The 23644-nt window shown below is 42.1% G+C and overlaps 3 protein-coding genes across 3 annotated transcripts in view; all 3 read left to right on the top strand.

The window, feature by feature from the left end:
- mAChR-B (muscarinic acetylcholine receptor) overlaps positions 1–16944 on the top strand; it is a 31035-nt gene extending 14091 nt beyond the window's left edge. Inside the window, exons 2-4 of the mRNA XM_036817295.3 lie at positions 11911–12211; positions 12401–12843; positions 13104–16944. Coding sequence (XP_036673190.3) covers positions 12102–12211; positions 12401–12843; positions 13104–15619 — 3069 coding nt within the window. The 5' untranslated portion in view covers positions 11911–12101 and the 3' untranslated portion in view covers positions 15620–16944. The remainder of the gene's footprint in view (positions 1–11910; positions 12212–12400; positions 12844–13103) is intronic.
- Positions 16945–17266: 322 nt separating this feature from the next.
- LOC108014382 (fatty-acid amide hydrolase 2-A) lies at positions 17267–19632 on the top strand. The gene is made up of 6 exons (XM_017080484.4): positions 17267–17624; positions 17702–17927; positions 18003–18514; positions 18568–18693; positions 18763–19035; positions 19095–19632. Exons 1-6 carry the CDS (start codon positions 17454–17456, stop codon positions 19386–19388), a joined length of 1602 nt encoding a protein of 533 aa, XP_016935973.4. The 5' UTR covers positions 17267–17453; the 3' UTR covers positions 19389–19632.
- A 1123-nt stretch (positions 19633–20755) lies between these two features.
- LOC108006246 (fatty-acid amide hydrolase 2-A) lies at positions 20756–23420 on the top strand. Its single transcript, XM_065866061.2, has 4 exons — positions 20756–20981; positions 21445–21888; positions 21950–22645; positions 22970–23420. Exons 1-4 carry the CDS (start codon positions 20802–20804, stop codon positions 23258–23260), a joined length of 1611 nt encoding a protein of 536 aa, XP_065722133.2. The 5' UTR covers positions 20756–20801; the 3' UTR covers positions 23261–23420.
- Positions 23421–23644: the final 224 nt, after the last annotated feature.

The following is a 23644-nucleotide window of genomic DNA, read 5'->3' as shown; positions in this document are numbered from 1 at the left end:
GTTTCAACCAACAGTCACTGTTCACGATGGGTTTAAGTTGCAAAGTACCACACCTTAAGTACCGAATACTATGCTCCTTCACTTGGTACCAAATACTTTACTCTTTCACATGGTAACAAATAACATTATGACAAATAGAATAAAAGATAATCGCTATATTTTTATGTATTTTTCACACTGATAAAGAAATAATATATTTAAAAAAATATATAAAATATTTAATGATCTATATTTCAATTTTCAAGCCTGAAAAAAAGGATTTAGTTATTTTCAATTATAAGAAATATTAATTTCTCTTAGCAAGTTCGTAGTCCCTAATTAAGTACCCCAATCCCCAGAAGAATAGCTGGTTATTAAAAACTTACTCTCCTTTATTTAGTGCAATTTCAGTGGACAAGGCTTTTCAGCCCTATCATTACTCTTACCCCTTGTTCCAGATCCCTTCCTTTCTTTCTTTTCTGCCCTGCACTCGGCTTGTTCAGCATCTGTTTTTGATGCCGCAACATAAAGCGGCGGAAGAACATTCAACATTTTTACTGTTTACATCTGTGGAGAGTTGCGGCTGCTTCTTCATTCTGCCACTTCCTCGGACCCTCTCTTTCGCTCCGCTGAGGCTGTCTCTTTCGCTCGTTAAGGACTTAATGTTTGCTGGCCGCGCTTTGTGCTTTAGCTTTTTATTAAGGCAGCATTTATAATTCATTTTGCGCTAATTTCGACTATATTGTTGATGGCAATTGTTGTCTGCCTCTCTTTCACCCATCTCGTAGGCCGTCTCGCTCACACTGGGCAACTGGTGCGGCATGTGTGTCAGCCATTTCTCATTTTTATGTGTGGCCATGTTGTAAAACCAAATTAATGCGATGTAGTCTCCTCCGCAACAACAGCAGCACAAACAACAACAACTGACAACAGTGTTGCATGTGGCTCTATCTCACGCTTCATCACCCCTCTCTATCTAAATCTATATACCCCTCTCTTTCTTTCTCTCTCTTTGTGGCCATTCGTGTATCTCGTTTGTCTAAGCTGAAATATGACTTCCTGGCAACACGTTTTTACATTTCCGTTTCCGGTGATTTAATGCCACAACTGAAATTATTACCATAAAAGTATGCTATGCTGACAGAGCAAAGAGAAAGAGACAGCCAGATGGCTGATAGAAAGAGAGGGGTAGCCACTACATATATGGATAATTACACGCTGCGGTTTATGGTGCCCGCTGGAAAATTCTAAATAAATCTTTAACGATGCACTGGGACTGAAAACAGGGGACTGGGACTCACGTGTCAGCCCTGGGAAAGATTCTCCAGTTACCCAGTTAGCCAAGTACACTAAAAGAAAAGGGGTAAGCCTTTTAAAGTTAGTTATTATTAGGGAAAAAACAACTCTATTACTTTAACTTTAGGTATCTGACTAACTTATGTTAGAATACAGAAATGGAGGTGAATAGGAACCAAATAATTCTCTTTAAAATTGCATTGCGTTCTTAAAGATTTCTAAATATTTTTTTTGGAATTATTAGATATCTGTATTAAATAGGATTTATATTTAAATCCCTATTATTAATAGAGGAACCTTATAGCGTTAGTATATTTGTTTTTGGTATTGGTATTTCGTATTGTCCTATGGTATTAAGGTATTATAAATTGTAATAGATTGTAAGGGAGTCATAAATCATGCTCCCGATAAGTAGCTATTTTTTTAGATCTAATAATTTCCCCGGGTGTATCCATCTCCGCCCCCGTCTCGTCCAAGATCCTGTTGGTTGTCATGTCGGGGTCCGCGTTTCTGTTGTCTCTCTGTGGCATTTTCACCATCTATTTGTACGTCTGCTGTTTACTGAAGCGTTTTTGTCACATAATTCGCTGCGGCAAAGGACGGCTATGCCGCGACAGCCATAAAATGTTGCCCCAACACGTAACTTGGCGAATGCCGAGCACATTTTTCATAATTTGATACATCCATAATTACGTAATGCGTTGACAGCGTTTTAGCAAAAACACAAACAAGTGCTGGGAAGCTGCAAAAACAATTTATGGCCGATGGTCTTTAAGGTATTTAATGTGTATATATATATTTTATCGCATTTCCTTGGTAGTTATTGTTTTCCTAGGGCATTCATTATTCGTTCTGGGGCAGACTGTTTCGCCTGTTTTGACAGCTGTTGGCGGCTAAAAGATTTTTTTAATTAAAAAACCATCTCCACTATTTCCGAATGCTTTTGCTTTCTTTTCTTTGCTTAAGTTATGCATTCGTGTGCCGGAAAAATATTGCATTGCAATGCAAAGTCACAAGAATGCGCGGACACGATTGTATATTTTATTGTTTTCAGTATAAACAAATGGAAATTGCTGAGCCATCAAATGAATACTTAAGAGAATTTTCCAAAGAAAAATGAAAACTGAAATTCAATTAAAAATAATAAAAATTCCTTAAACATATCAATACCGGGAAAATCCATTAACGATCCGCATTCCGCTAAGTGAAAGGGTTTTCCTATAGCCGTTGGCAGCCGTATCGGAATTACAGTGAATGCTGAAAAAATTTCCCAGTAAAATCGCAGATAGCTTGGCGTGGCTGAAATTGAAAAGTCAAACAAAAAAACCGAGGAGTTGGAAAACCCGACAAAAAAAATTACAGCAATGTAGAGCGCAGCAGAAACATGAAAAACAACTTACACAAGAGGATTGCAAAGGGAAAATGGGGCAGTGGTGGCCAAATATCCTCCAGCTATAAATTGCGCATTAAATATTTATAAACGGATTTAGCATTTCCTATTTGCCAGGGGAAATCTTTTAGAGGATTTGCACTAATCCGGGGGGCAATTACAGCCACTCGACAGCTGTTAATTGTAAATAATTCAGTTGAAAGCATTACAATTGTAATTAAACCAATTGCATTGCCAATTACCAGCCAATAAACAAATATTGGCCGTGTCAAAACAAACAATGGAGCAATTATTAACACAATGGAGGAGTTGACTACGATCTGCAGGGATTGGAAAAGTGGAAAAGCGTGGAAAACTTTAGGGTAGAAGGCGGTGGCAACACATTTGTCATGACTAGTGCGGCAATTAACAACCAGCCAAGAAGGAGGCAACAGCTGCTGCAAACGATTCAGCCAAATGAATGAGTTATGTCTGCAGCAGATTGGGTTGCACTTAATTAAGAAAAGGCACAACTTTCCAGCCCAAGATGACCTAAGGTCTCTAGTGAAGGAGGTGGAAAGACAACGGTTAGTTGGCTAATGAAGTTGACAATTAAAAGAAAACTTTCAAGCGTCCAGAAGCCAAGTTTGCAAGAACTGAAGGATTTTTATATTCATAAGCCAGGAAATGCTAATTCCTGTCACACTCTTAAAAATTTGAGTTCTTATAAATAGTTTTAGAAATTAAATTTGGCAAGGGTTCCTCCAAATCACTAAGATTTTGAAATCTCCTTTAAAGGTGCCCAAAAGTATGCAACAATATATTTTGAGTAGGCAAGCCCAATGGATACTTTTTTCACAGCATACTTTTAAGAGCGTATATGACTGATTTTAAAGAGATTTAATTTTTTAGAATTGTACAAATGGTAATACCCAAGGACTGTTTCAATTAAAAATACAACATTTAATATGCCATTTTAATCAGTTGGTTTTCTGAGTTTATAGCTTTCCCGAGTGTATCTTATTATCTCGCGAACTTTCGCTGAGGAAGGAACCAGTGTTCCTTGGTCTGGGAAAGCCCTCAGCTGCCTAATTCAGCCACGTAGCTGGGCATTCATAAATCTGTTGCATAAACCTTGACGTGGAGCTAAGGGCAGAATGAAGAGGATGGCTGGGAAAATCATAGCCAGGCAGGCCAGAAGCAAGACCAGCACATTAACATGACCCCATGAATGATGCATGAGCCGCACAACAATGGAGCAACCAGTCAGCCATCCAGCCAGCCAGCCAGGAACCTCCGGGAGTAGAAGGCTCGGAAAAATCCCCATGCTCGTTTCAACCGCCCCAGGCACGTCACAATATTTTATGCGATTATAATAAACTAAACTCTATAAAGTTGTCATATTCAATTCCCGACCCATGCAACGGCATAAATTAGGCTTACTGGATGGCAAATGGGGGGTGTGGCTTAAACCAACTAAGGCTGCAGTTGCGTGCCATGCAAACACACTCGCATCGATTGATCGATCGCTGCCACATGAAAATGTCAGCACAATTAAGCTCACTGAATCAATTTACGCCTCAGCTGTTCGCCACTGGAGAGTGTCCTTTTGCGGCTGGGAAAACGGGGGGTTGTGGTTCGTCGGAAAATTCGGGGGCGTAGTTGAGGAGGGGCAGCTACACGCAAAATGTTGTGCCGCGGGTAAGCCTTTAAGACCTGTTAACTGAGTGCTTATCGATTAACAAAGACCCAGTGTTAATTCCAGCAAGCCACAAAAGAAATATAAACCCATGGCTTAGGGCAATGTTGAGCCTACTATTAATGTCTGTGTAATTAAATGTGGGGAAAATTGTACGACAATTAGTAAATTATGCGTATAAAAGAGGTTAAAAATAATACAAAAAAATATTACAAAGAACTTCAATCAAGTTAGAAAAACAAAAGCAGCCCCTTATAAACTTAAAGCTTTTACAACCATTAAAGCAATTAAAAATGTGATATTTCCGAGTTAGTACTGTTTATGTCAACCACTTTAAAATAAATTAAACAAATTAAGTGTCTCCATGCTTAAAAGGTGGCACGCTGACACCTTTTACTCCCCTTATATGTAGTGAAAAGGGTTGCCTAACTTCATTTGAAAGCCCTAGATTTTAATTGTCCCGCCACACACAACACACTCCCGACCCTTCAAGTCCAAGTCCAAGTGGATGGGGGCCACCGACACAAATACTGCTTATAAAGGCATAAAATATGAGCACGTCTCGGCCAGGATGGCAGGATCCCAGCAGGACATCGGCAGCCTCAGCATAATTAAAGCCACTGACAAGCCATGAAAGACTGGGCCCGGTACAAAAGAGGTTACCTCTACGCTCGGCATTCTGGGCGGCATGATAAATGGCATTAATAAATTCGACACGGTAATTGTGTATTCTGAAAGCGCCTCATAAAAGTCAAATTTCAAACTGGGCAGCCTGCACATTGCGCATACGCAGCGTTGGCCAAGAGGTAAAACATTCAATTAGTGCGACAGGCAGCGCAGGATGGCAGCCACCAGGATGGCGGCAGGAGCCAACAGCATCATCAAAAACGCATCAAGCTCATTAGGGGAATGAAACAGAGAAAGAGCGGGGCACTCGCAAGAGGGTGTGCACTCGAAAAAATTAGTAGAAGGGTAAATCAATGCTTCCATACTTTATAAAATGCAGTTTCAGACATTTGGCTCCAATTTTGTGAACTTCTCCAAAGTATTATTATTTTTGTCTTGAATATCTAATTTTTAAATTTATTTAGAATTTTGGAAGTAAATATAATTTTACTACAGATTTTTCTTAAAATATATCACTCTTAATTTTATTTTTATAAAACTTTCTATTTATTTAACTTATTGACTCTAAGAATCACTCCGTTTTGAAACATTCTTTTTTTTCTTATAGCAAAAAAAAACCTTAAAACGGAACATCGATTTCTCAAAAATCTACACCAATCTTGATTTAGTACCTGTCCCAAAAGTAAATTAAGCACGGACTTTAAAAACTTAATATAAAAAGTATTTATATTTTGAGGGAAAAGGTGATCATCATTGCATTATTATGTTATAAGTAGAATTAACTGATCAATCAGCAGATTTTATAAAATCTGTGTGACCTAGAAACCATCCAGAATTAGTGCCACATTTTTGTCAAGTGTAGAAGGAGGCAGTTGCTCTGTCATTTTATGGTTGCTGCGACACGGAAGTGGCTGCGTCCTTTTGCCGCCCTGCTGCCACAGTTGCCACTGCCTTTTGTTTACATTCCGTTTCGTTTTTCGCCTGAAATGAGCTCTAAATGACAAGGCGGGCAGGCGGCAATAGCAGGCAGGACCGGCAGAACTGGTAGAACCGGCAGGAGCATGAGGTTGGGGCAGGAGCAGGAGCACAAGGACGAAAAATGCGACAAACTGTGCCAAGCAATTTTCAGCTTGAATCGTTTGTGCTCATAGTTCTTGTGTGTGCGTGGGGCAATTTGCTGCAAGTGGCGCCCAAACGCATTTTGCAGTTGTTGCATTAAGCCAGAAGGCGGCAACAGCGATTACGGTATTATCATTGTCATAATCATAAAAACATATTGCAATGACAGGAGCGCCGGGTTGTTGAAATGGAAGGAAGCGCAAATTGAGAAGGGTATTGTGTGGGAATTCTCTGTGCTATGTGGTTGAAAAGAAAATGTTTGAAGGGTTTATCATCTAAAAAGCGAAATGATCTTGAGAAATAATTGGATTTTACAATTTAATTTTATTACAAACTTTTTTAATAAAATCTAGTAAGGCAGGATATCTTGAAGTCAGCACCTTATATTAGCCTTGCCTTGACTCAAGCCCTTCTCTGCGCTTCTCACTCAAAGCAGCTAAGCGTGCAATCGCGTTTGTTTACGCTGCTTAATCGATCAGTGGCATGAATCTTGAAAATCCTTCGCCTCTAAGCCGCAGATTTTACGCTGTGGCACCTTCTTGCTTGCCGGCAGCGTCATCCGAGCACTTCAGCATGCTCGTACCAAGTGTCGCTTACCATTTTGTTATGGTGCCCGGGGGGGTTTTTTTTTATGCCTGCGCTATCTGGCTGCCGGATATAAAAGCAACAACAGATTGCATAGCAATAAACGAGGATGTCGACATGTACATATGAATATATGCCAGAGCATGTGTGTGAGTTTCATGCCACAAAAGACAACGCTAAGTGGCCTGGGGCGCAATTTTTGCCATTGGCGCTCGTTAAATTTGCATGTGCATGCCTTTACTTGTATGGGTGTTTGTGGGTGTGTGAGTGAAATGTTCATGAGGAATTGTGTAAGTGTGTCACCATGTGAGTGTGCGAGGGAGCAAAGTAAACGCGCAACAGTCTCCGAAAACGATTTGCGGTCTTTGGCTGTCTCAGAAAGCGTTTTTTTCGCCACTCGCGGCAAGGAAGCGAGCCAACCTTCATTTGGCATGCAGCAAACGTGTCAAGGACAAGTCGGATGCAGCCACCGAGTCGACACGGTGCCACAAAACCACACAACCACCACCATCTCAGATCCTTACAAACACACGTGGAGAAAATATAAACAAAATGGGAATGAAATGACTTTTTACATGAAAAAATGGATAGCATCTTTGATTCAACAGTTTGAAAGCTACTTTTAGTTTACACATTTTTAACAACATTTTTTACAAATTTAAGATAGTATCGTCAGCAGTATAATTCTTTAATCTTTTCCAATTTTTTATTAGTTAATGTGCCAAGTTTTCTTCACAGTGCACCCCGCAATTCGCGGGCTGACGTAGCTGAAATTGAAATTGCCCATGCGAGGCAGACAATTGACAGGGTGGCAGCCCGAAATTATTCATCACGTTGTGCGTCTCTAATATTTATTTAAAATTTTACTTTGATTAAAATGCGCGTGCCAAGTAGTTTCCAGGGAGTCAACAAAAGGCGGCCCCGGGAAAAAAAATGAAGAATGTTAATCTAGACTCTAGGACCGAGATGAATTAAACATAAGCGGGAAAAGAGCTTGAAATGGAAGTGGCTGTGGAAGTAGAGTAAAGAGCCTGAACGTTTTGTAATTAAAACTTGCCGGGCGCACTTGCACAAGTTGATTATGCGGCACAGAGCCCGGTTTTCCCTGGCCGTAAGGCAACCCCCTCCCCTTTCTTTTTTCCATTTCCCCCCACTTTTCAGCAGGAGAATGCTGTCAAAATCATAATCTGCGGCCAGGGGTTTTTGGTTCACAAAAGAACGCCATGGCCGTTGACAGTTTTTGACGCTCCAGAATGCCAAACCAGCATCATCATCGTACCTTTCGGTTGGCGGGATTATGGATGCAGCCTTCAAAGCTCTCGGGGATGCCGATATTAGCGCATGATTGGAAGCCGCTAACCGACATTGCATGGGGCATTGTGCAGGCAATTAACGCAAGACCACGTCAAATCCTGATTGGAGACCCACATGCCTGGTAAACAGGATCCAAAAAAAACCCAAAAAAAAAAAAGAGGAGAAACGAAGCACCGGTTCAAGTGCCAATCAAATCTAGGGACTTCCATTATCTTTCCTGATGAATTTCGCAGCCCTTTTGTTGGCTTGATTAAATTAGTTTTCATTATTTGCCAAATAAAAGTCGAGAAAGGCTGAGGAGCACGGCGGCAAAGGACAACGGCTGGCTTACACATTTAATAAGTTTATTAAAAGGCAAAAAAGCAGGAAAACGGCAAAGCGGCAAAAGGCAAAAGCGGGTTATTATGGCAACAAGAGGGAGCGAAATTTTATCTAACAAGGGGGTATCCACCGACTCGGATCTCAATCCCTTTTTTATTGCTCTCTCCCTTTTGCACCTGGCACCTGGCAAAAGCTGCGCGACATAATTGCTGATTTAAGGTGCTGCTGCTGCTGCTGCTGCCTTCACTCCTTTGGATCCTTTGGGTCCTGCCAGCCATTCAGGCAAACACATTGCTTACATATTTCATTTTCTGAGCGCACGCCAAGAATGCCAACAACTTTGAGTTGTGCAAACAAAGCTAACGGCCCGACTATAGTCCCCCGTTGAAAACCCACTACTTCCTATAGGCCCCCCACTCTACAGACCGTGTGTCATTCGTGTGGTAACCTCGATTCCGACTTAAGCCCGAGCTATGTCCGCTGCAGGGAGAGGCGAGATATGAAAGGCCAGAATGCAACAGAAGCCCCACGACACTTTTGTGAAAACCGTACTGTGAAAAATTCATACGAAAATAGCTGATTGTATTTAACTTTCGAAAGAAAATGTTGTACAAGTTGGCCAACTAAGGCTTTTAAATACACTTTGACAGTACTGCTTTGTTGTGTGATCCCAAACTCGATGACTCCGAAATAACAGCTTGAGAATTATAATAAAACATTTTGTTAGATTGTTCAAATATCTATTTTTTTAATACAGAGGGTATATTTTGGTTAACTATGTTATAAGAAAATACTAGGCTTTTGAAGGGATCTTTATCTTTTAAATTTATTTACTACCAATGATAGTATAATTACAAAACTAAGAATAACATGGGTCTTCTTTTTTTATTTTCATTTATCTGATGACTTTAATAAAAGTCTATACAAGCTAAGCGTTAGCTTACAGTTTTAAAGTAAAAAGTATTTTCCCCTAGTGTAGTCACCTTAAAGTTTCCATGGCAACCGGAACCTGTAACGGAGTCACCACCCTTTCCATCCCGCCAGATCAACGCTTTGATCTTACGGCTTTCTGCAGCCCTCTGTTTTTGTTGTGTGGTCAACTTGGAACTCCGGGACTTCCATGGAATAGGCAAGGGGACCAGGAAAAGGAGCAGGAAAAGCGCCGTTCAACTGTGTGGTCAACTAGACAAAGGCTTAAGGTCCTTAAGCGGGATTATTACTTCACGTGTTGTGTGGCGAGAATGCTTCTGGGCCACTGGGAGTTAGTAAAAGGTTATTACGACATAGTTGGGTAAAACCACGGTTGGGGAGTGCAGTTAGAGCTTGTTTAACCGACAGGGACGTAGAGACATAACAGAACACTTATCGAATACAAGTCAATAAAGCTCTCGGTTTTAATGGGACTAGGCTGTCAATAAGAGTAACTGGTTATAAAAATAGACTTAACCAGTTTCTAATAATAAGTAAAAGCCAATTATATTCAAGATAGCAAAAATAAATATACTATTTCCAAGAATTACACTCATAACTTGTTCTAAAAATAACGTAGACGCTCTAATCCCACAAGCAACAACCTGCTAATTGTAATGGCACTTTGCCACCTTTTGTGGCGACACAACCCATTTCAAAGATTTAAGCACTTTCTGGTGAGAATTTCAGGCAATCAAAGCGCTTAACCCACACACTCTATCAAGGGGATAGCCCTCAATTAGCATAGAAATGGGAACTGCTCCTTGATTTGGGTTTGGTTAGGGGTTTGGTTGAAGGTTCCCTTTCGGGTTTCCGATGACAAAATGCGGGGGCGACACAGTCTGACAGCTGTCAACCGAGGATTGTCGCATGTGCTGATGGATTAAGGAAGCAGCCTTTCTTACGACTAACTCGCTTAGAAGGATATCTTAGCTGTGGCAATGTTTTGGGAATTAAATGAAAACAAATTGTCTCAACTAATTCAATTTCCACTCAATCAAAGTGCCAGCGGACGTGCCAAGCTGCAAGGAAACAAGGATGCAACACTTGCAAGGATGCAACAGCGGATAACTCGATTGTCCCTTGTGGAATTTGCCTGCCAAAGAGGCCGCTCCACAAGTTTGTCCTATCGATTTGTTTGGAATTATATTTGAAAAGTTGAAAACTCAATTTCGCCCTGCCGCTTTATGCTTCCACCTTGTTTCCTCCATCCTGCCTCGCAGTCCAGGCACTCTAAAAATAACAAACAACGAGGACAACTTTGGTGGATTCCTTGGGCCAAATGCAACAGTCAAGAAGTTGAGCAGCCTCTGGCCTCCGACTGACCTCAGCGGAAGAAACTTTGCCTTCTCGTGAATACAAGCATTTAGTTTTAAATAACATCAAGATAACCCAGGGGCTCTGAGGGTCGACTATGACATGCGCTTAGAAAGCTTAACTAAATTAAAAACTAAGATAAAAATGATTTGATTAAAGTATTAGCTTAAAAGTTAGCAAACTAAATAGGGCTTCTAATAAATGTTAAAAATAAGGAATTAATCATATTAAAAGTTCCATTTTATAATAATAAAAGACGTTGACCATTGATAATAAATGCAGTCTGTTTAACCTAAATTATTTATTGAGTTTATAATATTTGCATTAAATTGGTATTTGCTCATTAAACTTTTTTATGGGTTACAATATTTTTAAAAATGTGAGAAGTTGACGAATAATAATAAATTCAACCTATTAGTTGTAAATTTTGTTAAACTTCTTATATAATTTATATCAAATGTTATAAAAATCTGTGTTTATTTCAGCAGTATACACATCTTACTTTAAGGATACCTATAACTACTGCTTATAAAGGTTAAACCAAAAATAGCTTTTCTCGACAATAGATTTTTATGTTTCACCTCATCAAATGCCAGTCAATATAGAGTACCCTCAGTACCTTATTTTAAAAGGTCAAGAAAATCACTGAATTCAAAAAGAGCCAGGAGATGGAAAAACAGGATGGGCGACGGCGAGCGAAGGCCGCTCGAAGCTCAAGTGGCAGAGCCATAAGCAAATCATGCCGTAACATAATGAGGCAACATAACAGAGTGGAACAGGACAAAGGAAGGACAAGAGCAGCGGCAGGAAGCAACTGCCACAAGCAAATTGCATCGCCAGTCGCCGGTTGCCAGTTAACGGTTGCAAAATTAGTTTAAACTTGGCGGAAGCGAAGACGGCCACGAAGACCACACAGAAAGAAAATACAAAATACTATTAAAGTATACAAGACCTATAAATTTAATAACAACTAAACACTTTCATAAACTTTTGAATAGAAATAGGAGTACAAATAAAAAAATATCATAAGAGAAAATATTCTTATTAGCTAACTTAAGGCGTTATCTATAAAGTTTGTGTTTCACTTAAACTTAATTCATAAAAATATATCATATTTCGAAATATCTATAAAATATATAAAGATAATTTTTTAGTATAGGTAATTATATACATATATATCCATTTTCAATAACTCATGTCTCATAAAAACTAGCTTTAATAAGAAATCTATTAAACTTTAATATACCTTAATACAATCTAATATTTTCCCCAAGTGCCGACCACGACTAAGAACTGCTTTTGTTGCCTCTTGCAGATGCTGCACCTGACCGGAGACAAGTCCTGGCATTCCGTGGAGGCAATGTAAGCATTCCGGGACAACCGTCGACAACAGCACATTAAGGAGGAACAACTTGAAATTACCATAAAGACCGCAGAGGTCGGGGAGACCAGGGAGCGGGGAGGAACGGGGAGCGGGACGAGCGGGCAGAGGGCGGAGCGGTAGAGATGCGGTCGCTTAACAAGTCCGCGGGCGGAGGCGAGGAGGAGCTGTCTGGCCTCAATGGCAACTCCAGCGACTCCATCTATACCATCAAGAACAAGTGGATCACCGACTGGTGAGTAATAGAATGGTGGCTTAATAGAATAAAGGCGCCTATTGAAAGTAGTAATACCTGTATAATGCAGAAAACTTTGTCACAACGTCTTTTTAGAAAATAAAGGAAGACTTACTCTATTGTTAAGAAAATATGTATATTTATTTTCTGACTTATTAAAAGGTTTTATTATATATTTTCCATCTTTAGGAGCCTTAGAAAGGAGCGAGATAAGCTGTGCAGCGTCATCTTTAAACGAGCCCTGACCCACACAGAGTGCAAGCGACTTTTGGAGGCGGCGAAGATCTATGGCGAGAGTAGTGACTTCAGTTCCTGGTCGGTAAATGATCAGCTGCAATGGTATCGGAACTTCGATGTCAACAATACCAACCTTTTGCTGGGCGTGAGAAATCAGTCCTTGGATGGCGGTAGCACCATGTCGGGATCCAATTCCGACTCGGAGATCCTTGGACCCGTTCTACCACCATTTGCCCTTTGGCAGACGATACTGATTGCCATTTGCCTGGCCATCTGCATCATTCTGACCGTGGGCGGTAATATCCTGGTGCTTTTAGCTTTTATTGTGGACAGGAATATCAGGCAGCCGAGCAACTACTTCATCGCCTCGCTGGCAGCAACGGATATGCTGATAGGTAAGGTTTATTTTAAATATTTTGGAAGTACTTTAAATAGGCACTAGGTAACTTTTAAATCTTTTTCAAGGTACCTAAAAGTATGCAACAATATAATTTAAAGTTCGGATACAATGAATTCATATATAAAGACGACTATCCTTTAATCGTTGCATACTTTTAGACACTTTTAAAAGTGATTTAAAGACCCTAGTGATTTTTGTATTCCTACCCTAGTGATGCAATATCCCTTATACCAACATCTTCGTTTATTATTTCAGGAACTGTTTCGATGCCCTTCTATACGATATATGTTCTGAAGGGCTACTGGGATCTGGGTCCGATGCTTTGCGATCTGTGGCTCTCCGTGGATTATACGGTCTGTCTGGTGTCCCAGTACACGGTGCTATTGATCACCATAGATCGCTACTGTTCGGTGAAAATCGCTGCCAAATACAGGAGTTGGAGAACGCGAACGCGGGTGATCTACATGGTGACGATCACTTGGATCATACCCGCCCTGCTCTTCTTCATCTCGATCTTTGGTTGGGAGCACTTCACCGGCAAGCGGGACCTTCTTCCCGGTCAGTGTGCCGTTCAGTTCCTCAAGGATCCCATCTTCAATACAGCCCTGATCATTGGTTACTACTGGACCACGCTGATCGTGCTCTTCGTTTTATATGCCGGGATCTATAAGACAGCCTATGATATGCAAAAACGCAGTGAGGCCAAGCAGCGGAAAATGCAATCCATGGTGGCCCTGAGTGCAGGGGCCATGTCCGGAATGGCAGGTCATGCAGCCGGCATTGGAGTTATAGAGGAGAAGATCCTGAAGACGAAAGTGGAACTGGGAGGAGATCAGACCGATTTGGATAGTGCCTGCACCACTGTGATCAAGCGGTTAAGTGGTTCGGGCCAGGCGAATCCCCTGGCCGCAGCCACCGAGGAGGTGGAGAAGATGACGCCGGAGCAGAGGAGAGCTTCGGCCGCCAAGATCCAGGAGGAGACCAAGAAACGAGAGGCGGCGGTGGAAGCGGAGAAGAGCGAACGATCTAGCAGTCCGGCCTTCGATTCCGATGAGGAATCCTCCGTCAACCAGGCCCAGCAGCTGATCACCCAACAGAAGCTGAACAACATGAGGAAGCGGTCCTCGATTGGCCTGGTCTTTGGGGCACAGGCCGCCCTGCTGGCCACGCGGGGCAAAGGTAACTTGCAGAAGAGCACCACCAACTCCAAGTCCATCGAGGCCATGCACCAGTACCACCACCACCAACAGCACCACCAAAACCAGAGTCCGTTGCAGCGGGCGCAGAGCAAGGAAGAGGTGCGCTCCCTGCACCACCAGAACCAGCAGAATCCACACCACCAATACCAGAGCCACCAGTCGAACCCACCGCTGGACAGGCCCAAACGCACCTCCTGCTCCACCCTGTCCCAGATAGCCGAGCATGATCGTTTGGTCGACCTGTCCGCTCCCCCTTCATTGCTCAACGCCAGCGGTGATCCCCTGTCCCCCGTGGATCTGGCACCCATCGAGGTGCCCAGTGATGAAGTGCATCAGGGTCTGGTGCAGACCATATTGCCACCTCCCGACGCCTTTCAGTGCCCCACCCCGCTGTCCGAGGACTATTCGGATCGTCCCTTTGGCAATAGTTCGGGTAACAGCGATCTAGCTTTGACCTATGACCTGATGACCAACTCGGAGCTGCGGTACATGGACGAGAGCTCTGCCATGCTGGCCACGACGACCTCCCTCAATGACAGTGTCCCGGGGAAGCCAACTCTACCAGTCCTGCCTCCACCACCGCCCGCACGCCGAAATCCACCAAAACCGAACCGAAGTCAGTCCCCCAGCCAAAACCAGAGTCCCAAAAGCCAAAGCCAAAGCCTGAGCCTGAGCCTAAACCTGAATCCGAATCACAACCAGAATCAGAACCAGAATCGCAGTCAAAGTCAGAGTTCCGAGGAGGCGGTGGCCATTGAAAAACGTCTTCTCGTCTCGTACACAGGCATCGAGGACTTTGCCAAGGTCCGGCGGGAGAGCTGCATCGAGGCCATCTGCCTGCTGGATGTGCCCGGGAAGCTGACGGCCGACTGTCCCCATCGGCGGGCCTCCAGTCCCATGGAGACGAGCAGCAAAGATGCCATACTCTACTCCCCGATGCCACCGATACCGATGCCACTCTCCCCCAAGGTCAAGACTTCAACGCCCCAGTCGGCGGCAGCTACTCCACCACCACCGCCGCCACAGATTCTGGAGCGGATCGAAGAGCGGGAAACCTCGGATAGTAATACCAATAAGATGGCCTCCACCTCGGGCACCACCAGCAGTACGGGTGGCGGCGGAGGAGGAGGAGGATGTGGAGCCACCAAAACGGAGCCGCAGGAGGAGGATGCTGCCAGGGAGGAGAAGGGTTTGGCCGCCAGTCGAAACTCCAGCAAGAGGGCCTTCATCCACTCGATAGGCAAGCACTTCAAGAGCAAGAAGGCTCTACCCCTGATCCTTGGAGTGGGTGGTCGCCAGAAGTCCAAGTCGGAGAATCGTGCCCGCAAAGCGTTCCGCACGATATCATTTATTTTGGGCTGCTTCGTCGCCTGCTGGACACCCTACCATGTGCTGGCCCTGGTCGAGGGATTCTGCCGGCATCCGCCCTGCATCAATGAGCACCTCTACATGTTCTCGTACTTCCTGTGCTACGCCAACAGCCCCATGAATCCCTTTTGCTACGCCCTGGCCAACCAGCAGTTCAAGAAGACCTTCACGCGCATCCTCAAGGGGGATCTGCACATGACCTAAGATGGTTTGGGATCTAGGATTGTTTTAGTTGTTTAGTTGGTGACGGAGCTAAATCCCTGGTAGATTTCCATTTGGCATTGCACTTGCGCAGAGGACCAGGCACTTGTGAGCCCCGAGAGCCTGGTCCACCCCAATACCCAAATACCCGAAACCTCCTTAGGCCCATAAGTTTTCTATACTATATAACCCATCAAAGTGCTCCGCTAAATGGAATATCCCTGGGATCTCGGCCACCAGCAAAATATTAGAACCGAGCACTTATTAAATTCAAAATTTAATCGGTGGTTGAGGAAGAGTTATCTGTAAGTAGCCAAAGGTGTGTGCAGTAGTTAGAATCGCTTGGGGGGGAAAAAAACATGCAGGTTTGGGATACATCTAGGTCTAGAGAGTGGCACTAAGTGGGGAGAAATGTTTTAGACAATAAATATTTTAATGTTAATAACCAATCTATGATAACCATGCAAAATATATAATATGATAGTTAATAATATACCATATAAAGTAAGCATAAGAATATACAACACACTTACCGAGACTAGGAACCCCACAAATCGTAACACTCAAACATATCCCTAAATAGAGAAGAGCGCATTTTCTTGTTCCCCAGAATATATCAATCAAAAGCAGACATATGAATGGGATAGCCGATATGAAACCAAAGAAACACCCTTTGAGGGAGATGGATCTGGAAACCCTTTGGACGGTGACACTTCGTCGAACACTATCAAAAAGTACCTAATTTTGCTTTAGAAAATTTTTAGACTTTTTTACTTTGGCAGTTATTTTGGTAGGTAATAGAAATTAGCGTATTGCAAAAATATAAACTGTGTTCAACTGTTTCGACGAATGGTTGCCGTCGTGGGGTTAAGCATTTCGATTTAAATCCTGCAGCAGATATACGATTTTAAAAATACAAAAAAACCCAGCAAACATACCCACATAATCGTCTATGGATATATGCCAGACAAGTTCAACAGTTTTGTGTGAATATTCATGAGTGTAGAGCATACAAAAGATACATACATATAGCTACATAGATGTCAATTTTTGCGCAAGCCAGCAACTATACTTATAACGGATATATAGACGTCTCCTTAGCGCCTTTGCCAAGTTGCCTAACTGAGTTCACTCTCATTCTGATACTCTCTGTCCTCGGTTGAAGTACTTTGTTATTTGTTAACCGTTTCATTAACCGATTCGATTCGTTTTCCAGTTAATAATGTGCTAAACGAGTTTTTGCCTTTGTTGAACGTTTCCTTTTAGCACGTAAGTGATAAGTGTAACAATAACTAAAATTATTACTAAATAAATACATGAATGAATAATGGCATTTTTCATGACAAAGGGATGATTATAATCTTTATGATTGTATTTCTGGAGCCATACAGACTGAGTTCACTTAAACTTAATATATTTTTGGTATATACATATTGTTGGTATCTTAAAAGGTTATATATACTTTTTTAGGGCTTTTTCAAAAGTTTTCTATAAAACTTATTTAGGAAAAAGGTGTTTTGAAAAGCTTTTTTACAAGCATTTTTTGAATATCAGAACAACCCAAGTTTTTATAATGCTTGAGAATGCCTGACACAGCTAACTTCGAAATTAAATTCAAATTTAAAACAAGGGAAAATACGTATGAGTGCCGATCGCCACGCGTAGTCCACGATCCGCAGTCGAAGAGCTCGGTGGTGTTCCAGGTGCAGTGCCAGTCCCCACTTCCAGTTCCACTTCAGAGGCGATTCAGCTACAGCTAACCCACCTTCCCTGAGTTCCGATCGAAGTCCGCCGATTTGAATAGAAGCACCTTTTGTTGACCCACCGCCTGCTCGAAATGGAGATCATCCTACGATTGTTGGCCTTTGTGCTGAATGCCTTTGGCATGCTGGTGAACAAGATGTTGGATTTGGTACTGCCACGTCAGAGGCCCAAATATCCGGGCATTCGTAATCCCCTGCTGAAGAAGTCCGTGATTGAACTGGTCACCCAATTGCGACGCGGTGAGGTGAGTCTCCAAGTCCAATTACGTCATTCGTGTGGAGCATTTGCAAGTCATACATACATTTTGGGGTTCGTTTCCAGATCACCTCGGTGGAGTTGGTAAGTGCATATATAGCACGAGTCCAGGAGGTCAATCCCTCTCTGAATGCCGTCGTCGAGGATCGATTTGAGGCTGCTCTACAGGATGCCAGATTGGCGGATCAGTTCATCGCGAAGGCGAGCTCAGAGTTCGATCGGGTGGCCCTGTACACCAAGTATCCCATTCTGGGCATACCCTTTACAGTCAAGGAATCGTGCGGTCTTAAGGGTGAGCTCTCTAGAATTAAAAACCATGAAGGCACAGGGATATTCAATAAAATACTATTACCAACCTGTTTTTCAGGATTATCCTTTGCCGTGGGCAGTCTGGCTCGGAAAAATATGAAAGCTGCCCAGGATGGTGATGTGGTGGAACTAGTTCGAGCAGCCGGTGGTATACCCCTTCTGGTATCTGCCAACCCCGAGTTTTGCATGAGTTTCGAGACGAGCAACAATATCCAGGGTCGTTGTCTAAACCCCTACGATCTTAAACGCACTTCCGCCGGATCTTCGGGGGGCGAAGGATCCTTGAATGGGTGTGGAGCCACTACTTTTGGAGTGGGTTCCGACATCAGCGGTTCCATTCGCCTGCCTGCCTTGTTCTGCGGTGTTTTCGGACACAAGCCCACTGGTGGACTTACATCGGTCAGGGGACACTTCCCCTACTCACTGACGGACAAGAAGTTCCCCAAGATGCTGCAGATTGGTCCCATTACAAGATTCGCCCGGGATTTGCCTTTACTATTGGAAATCATGGCGGGCGATAACAAGCATAAGCTGAAAATGTCAGAACCAGTGGCACTGAAGGACATGAAGGTCGGGTTCTTTAATAATTATAAAAAGAGTAGTGGTATATCTATATATCTCAGGTATACTATGCCTTTGGGTACTCGGGATTTAACTCCCTTACCCATCCCGCGGTGGACTTTGATATTAAGCTGGCCATTACCAAGGCCGTCAAGTGCTTGGAAAGCGGCGGAGTTCAGGCCAAGAAGGTATGAATAGTCTTATAATAAAAGAAAGAATTAGTAATAGTTCCTGGAATATTCTGACTCTTCCAATAGTTGGATCTTAAATTCCTCAGCAACTCTCTGGAGGTTGCCCTGGTTTCTCTGGTGGACTTGAAGGGACTGCCCAGTATTGTCACCCAGCGTGCAGATAGGGATCCCTCGATGCGTTTGCTGATGGTGGAGCTCTTCAATAGCATTATAGGTCACTCGATCTTCACCAAAGAGGCGATGGTTCTGGAGGTGTTGAAGCGTTTCAATGGCCTAATGGCTTCTGGCAACATGGAGGAGTATCGGGCAGATGTCCAGAAGATCAAAAGTCATTTGAATGTAAGTTAGCAGGTTACTTATTCTATATAGCTTTACTGACCATCTTAAATCCCTTACAGCAACTACTTGGCACTCGAGGAGTCCTCATCCTGCCCACCTTCCACACCAGCGCCCTCTGCTTCCACACATCACTGTTGAATGTCACGGGGATCGATAATATGCTGCTCTTCAACGTCCTTGGTCTGCCCGCCACCCATGTGCCCATGGGGACTAACCAAAGGGGGATGCCAATTGGGTTGCAGGTGGTGGCCGCCCAATATCAGGACAAACTCTGCCTAAAGGTCGCCGCCGAGCTGGAGGCCGTCTTCCACGGATGGGTGCCACCGGTCCCACATGCCACGGACACCAAGTGATGATCCCTGCTTGTCTATCCAGTTAAGGTTAAAGGTTAAATTTTGTTTAAAGTTCTTGTAGCGTTGTATAGATAAAAGTGAAGTCATTTAATATATGGCCATCAAATTTTATTTATTGTAGAATCTCCTTATAGGGATTGCAATAGACTTAACTTATTTTTGAAAAACTTAATGGTAATGTTTTTAAAATTATTACACTTGCTGTTTTTATTTTAATAAACGATTGTGGAAAATTTGAAACAAATTTTATGAACTATTATGAAAAGCCCCAATAATCTGATGACAATGAGTTAAAAATCATCATGGTTTCTTGACCCTCAAGCGATGTTTAAACCAACTGGTCACTGTAAAATCGATATGATCGCCTTCCTTGACACTTCCAAAAATTAAAAAATTTCATAATTTGTCGTTTAGGTTTCTTTAAAATGGGCAATAGATTGGGAACTAATCGTAACGGTTCTGTAAGTAATAAGATACTTAATTTGTGATGCGAATCCACAATTGAATTTAAGTGGCAGGTCAACTCTCATCACCGAAACTGTGTGGAAATTCGTGTAAGTGCTTAATATCCCTGGCAGACATTCCTTTAATTATTGGTAACCCCTTCAGACGGACCAAGGCGTATATCGAATAGTTGTAAGAAGACCACGTGGTCCTGGAAATATCTACGTGTTTCGCGGGTTACGGGTTTCGCAGCTCTAACGCAAGTAACCTTTACGGATTACATTTTTACGAACTTTTATCATCGGTACAACCAGTTAATCAGGATTTGACTCGGGCATCGATGTTCTAGAATCATCCTCAACTGATGGGAACTTCGAAGGTGCCGAGGAAAATAGCTAATTGAAGTCCGGAAATGTTAAATCCGAAAAATACGCGTATTGCAATAAAAAAAGGCTTGTAATTTTGTGGACCAGATTTGTACAATGTCAAGTTAGAAGTATAAAACTATTCTCATTATAGTTATATATAAAATATACTAAATACTAAAATTTAAGCTGCAGAGAGATTTCCATAAATAGGACTGGCTGGCTTTTTTAAACTATTCTATTTGCAGACGCGATAAATTGAAACTTTTTCAGGTTACAACTCCTATAAAAATATGTGTCACGTTTAAAAATATCAAGGTACTTAACTTACCGCCAAAGTTGAATCGGTTATACAATGTGCCTGTGTGTGATTTTGATCGTGAGGTTGAAATACATACTCTCACGCTCTCACTTCCGTAATGTATACGTTGTATATTAACTCTCCGAATCTCCAGACCCTTCCACCTTATCACCAACCTTCACATCGAGATCCGACTCTCCTCTCCGCTCTCTAATTGGCAGACCGGCTGACTGGATCGCTGGGTTCAGTCTCATATTTTTTCATTCTCTCCCCGGACGCCCTCTCATTCGGTTCTTGTGCGCAATGGAAATATTTCTACGACTTATAGTGATCTTTGTGAAGGCATTCGCCTGGATAATTTCTCCGCTTCTGGACACATTTGTTTATCCTCCAAAATCCAAGAGGACTCTAATACCACCAGTTAAAAACCGCCTGCTCATCCTCAGTGTTCAGGAACTACGCAATCGGCTTCGATCCCGGCAGGTAAAAATTATGTACATAAATACAATCGGTTATATCTTACAGAACCAATGTTTTGAATCAAATTCGGGTGAACTTCCAAAGTCCAACTTTCATAACATGAACTACCTGCATGCTGTTACTCCATTAACTTTACTGTTTTTATCTTTGTAATTGATCTCAACTTAGCAAAGCTATGAATGAATCAGTGTATATGAGTAAATCCTCATCAAAATAAAGTCAAGCATTAAAAATATATGCGAACTTTTTATGTTTTGTTGCATAAAATGGAAAAATATATTTTATTAATAATTCTTTTTTTTACGAAAAAGTTTGCATTTTTTCATATGACATTTTTTCTTATCGCAAACTTTATGCCATAACCCATCCCCAGTGCCCAAAATATTTGACATACATATGTACCTATCTACAAATAATGTTCGCTTATAATGACTCGTAATCAAATTTAATTATATTCCATTTTCAGTTGACTTCTGTGGAACTGGTGCGCACATATATCGAGCGTATAGAAGCTGTAAATGAACATTTAAATGCACTGGTTGAATCTCGTTTTACGGCTGCCCTGGAGGAAGCCAACGAAACCGATGACCTCATAGCCAGCTGCCAATCCGCATCGGATGTGGAGAAGCTATTCGAAGAGCGTCCATTGCTGGGACTTCCAGTGACCATAAAAGAATCGTGCGCCCTTGAGGGCATGACCTTTGCCGTGGGCAGTCTGTTCAGAAAGAATATTAAGGCCAAAGCTGATGGTGAAACAGTGAAGCGTTTAAAGACAGCTGGAGCCATTCCTCTCCTGGTTTCAGCCACTCCCGAATATTGCTTCAGTATCGAGACGGATACATTACTGAACGGGCGATGTCTGAATCCCTATGATTTCGAGAGGACACCTGGTGGCAGTTCTGGAGGAGAGGTAAGATTGGTCTGAATTTCTATTGAAAATACCTATTTTTAATATTTTAAAATAATTCTAGGGTGCTTTAAATGGAGCTGGAGCCTCTCTCTTCGGCATAGGCTCAGATATTGGAGGTTCTATTCGCATTCCCAGCTTGTATTGCGGTATCTTCGGGCACAAACCAAGTGGAGGAGTAGTCTCCGTTAAGGGACACTTTCCCAACTCCAAAGACCCAAACTTCGAACACTATCTTGTGGAGGGACCCATGACACGATTTGCCGGTGATCTATCCGAATTACTGCAGATTATGGCGGGCAAAGAAAACTCAGCCAAATTGCGGTTAAACGAACCCTTCCAACTGAATCAGATTAAAGTGCAGTATGCTCTGGGCTTCGAGGGAATCAATGGATGGATGCATACGTCAGTAGATAAGGATATAAAAGAGGCAATTTGTAGAGCGACCACTCATTTGAAGACGCTCGGCTTGGAGGTGAAGAAAGCCAGTTTACCCAATCTCCAGAATTCGGTGGAGATGTCATTATCTGGAATAGCTGCACAAGATTTAATGGACTATCTATTGATGGATGGCGAAGCAGAGGGATCGAACAAAGTGCTTAAAATTTTGTGGGAGATGCTAAAAAGTTTTGCAGGTCATTCGAGATATACGACCAACGCTCTGATCTTTGAACTAATGCGCCGCTCTGGAGCTTTCATGTCACAATCAAAGATGAATCTTTATATTAAAGAATCGCGAGGTCTGATTGGGGAGTTCTCGGTGAGTGATAATTTACCTGGCACGTCAGCTTCGCCTAATCCCATACATATGTACTAACTGTAGCGAGCAATTCAAATGTAATATGTATTATATGTAATAATTACGATGTAAGTACGTAATTATTGCAGATAATACGTATTACAGCACCCATTATCTTAATCCCCTATAGCTATATTTACTTTGACCTTTGTAGCAGATTTTATTGCTTATTAAACAAGTTTAACAGTAGGTACAGTATATAAATTATTCTTTGTCATCTTAACATATTTATGTTTTTATAATGAATGGAATAGTAACATTTTAAAAAATATGTTCTCTTTGCAGAATTTACTTGGAGAAAATGGAGTGCTTCTCTTTCCAACTCTGAATTTACCTGCTCCGAGACACAAGTGGTCAGTCATATCACTCTGGGGCGTCGGTTACACCCTGCTATTTAATGTTCTGGGACTGCCCGTCACCCATGTTCCAATGGGTCTAAACGATCGCGGACTCCCCATTGGAATTTCTGTGATTGCGAGACCGAATCAGGATCGATTGTGCCTCCGTGTGGCCGTGGAGTTGGAAAGAGCCTTCGGGGGATGGACACCACCAGTTCCTCACGACCTAGATGACTAAACATAACTATATCAAAAATGTTTTGACGACCTCAGCAAGTTTAAAGAAACTCATACGTCAATTCACAGAATTCTAAATATATTTAAATTGTTTAAATACTAGTGGTTTTTTAGTGTTTGTATATTCGAGGTTTTTTAATAAAATTAAAATTTTCGAGTAAGTTTAGTCTAAATTTTAAAATTTCGCGGTTTGAACCGCCTGTCCTTATCGATATATTTTTTACCCGTTTCATTGGCGCTATAGCTTGTGTTTTGAAGGTTCTTGTCTTGGGTAAAGCGTCTAGGCGGCAGAAATTCAAAGCAATATTATTAATCTTGTAAAATGAAATTAAAATCAAACATTTTTTGCAATGGGAAAAACCTTGTTTTTTCTATATATAATAAG

Source organism: Drosophila suzukii, chromosome 3, assembly GCF_043229965.1.
Source record: "Drosophila suzukii chromosome 3, CBGP_Dsuzu_IsoJpt1.0, whole genome shotgun sequence".
In the NCBI taxonomy this organism is placed as follows: domain Eukaryota; kingdom Metazoa; phylum Arthropoda; class Insecta; order Diptera; family Drosophilidae; genus Drosophila; species Drosophila suzukii.
This window is presented reverse-complemented; position numbering and strand designations above follow the sequence as displayed.

Bases quoted from the DNA above. Each gene is read 5' to 3' on its own strand.
- LOC108014382 (XM_017080484.4), top strand. From the start codon at position 17,454: ATGGAGATCATCCTACGATTGTTGGCCTTTGTGCTGAATGCCTTTGGC. The intron at 17,625-17,701 runs GTGAGTCTCCAA...GTTCGTTTCCAG, and splicing joins CCCAATTGCGACGCGGTGAG to ATCACCTCGGTGGAGTTGGT. The intron at 17,928-18,002 runs GTGAGCTCTCTA...CCTGTTTTTCAG, and splicing joins GGAATCGTGCGGTCTTAAGG to GATTATCCTTTGCCGTGGGC.
- LOC108006246 (XM_065866061.2), top strand. From the start codon at position 20,802: ATGGAAATATTTCTACGACTTATAGTGATCTTTGTGAAGGCATTCGCC. The intron at 21,889-21,949 runs GTAAGATTGGTC...AAATAATTCTAG, and splicing joins GTGGCAGTTCTGGAGGAGAG to GGTGCTTTAAATGGAGCTGG. The intron at 22,646-22,969 runs GTGAGTGATAAT...TTCTCTTTGCAG, and splicing joins GTCTGATTGGGGAGTTCTCG to AATTTACTTGGAGAAAATGG.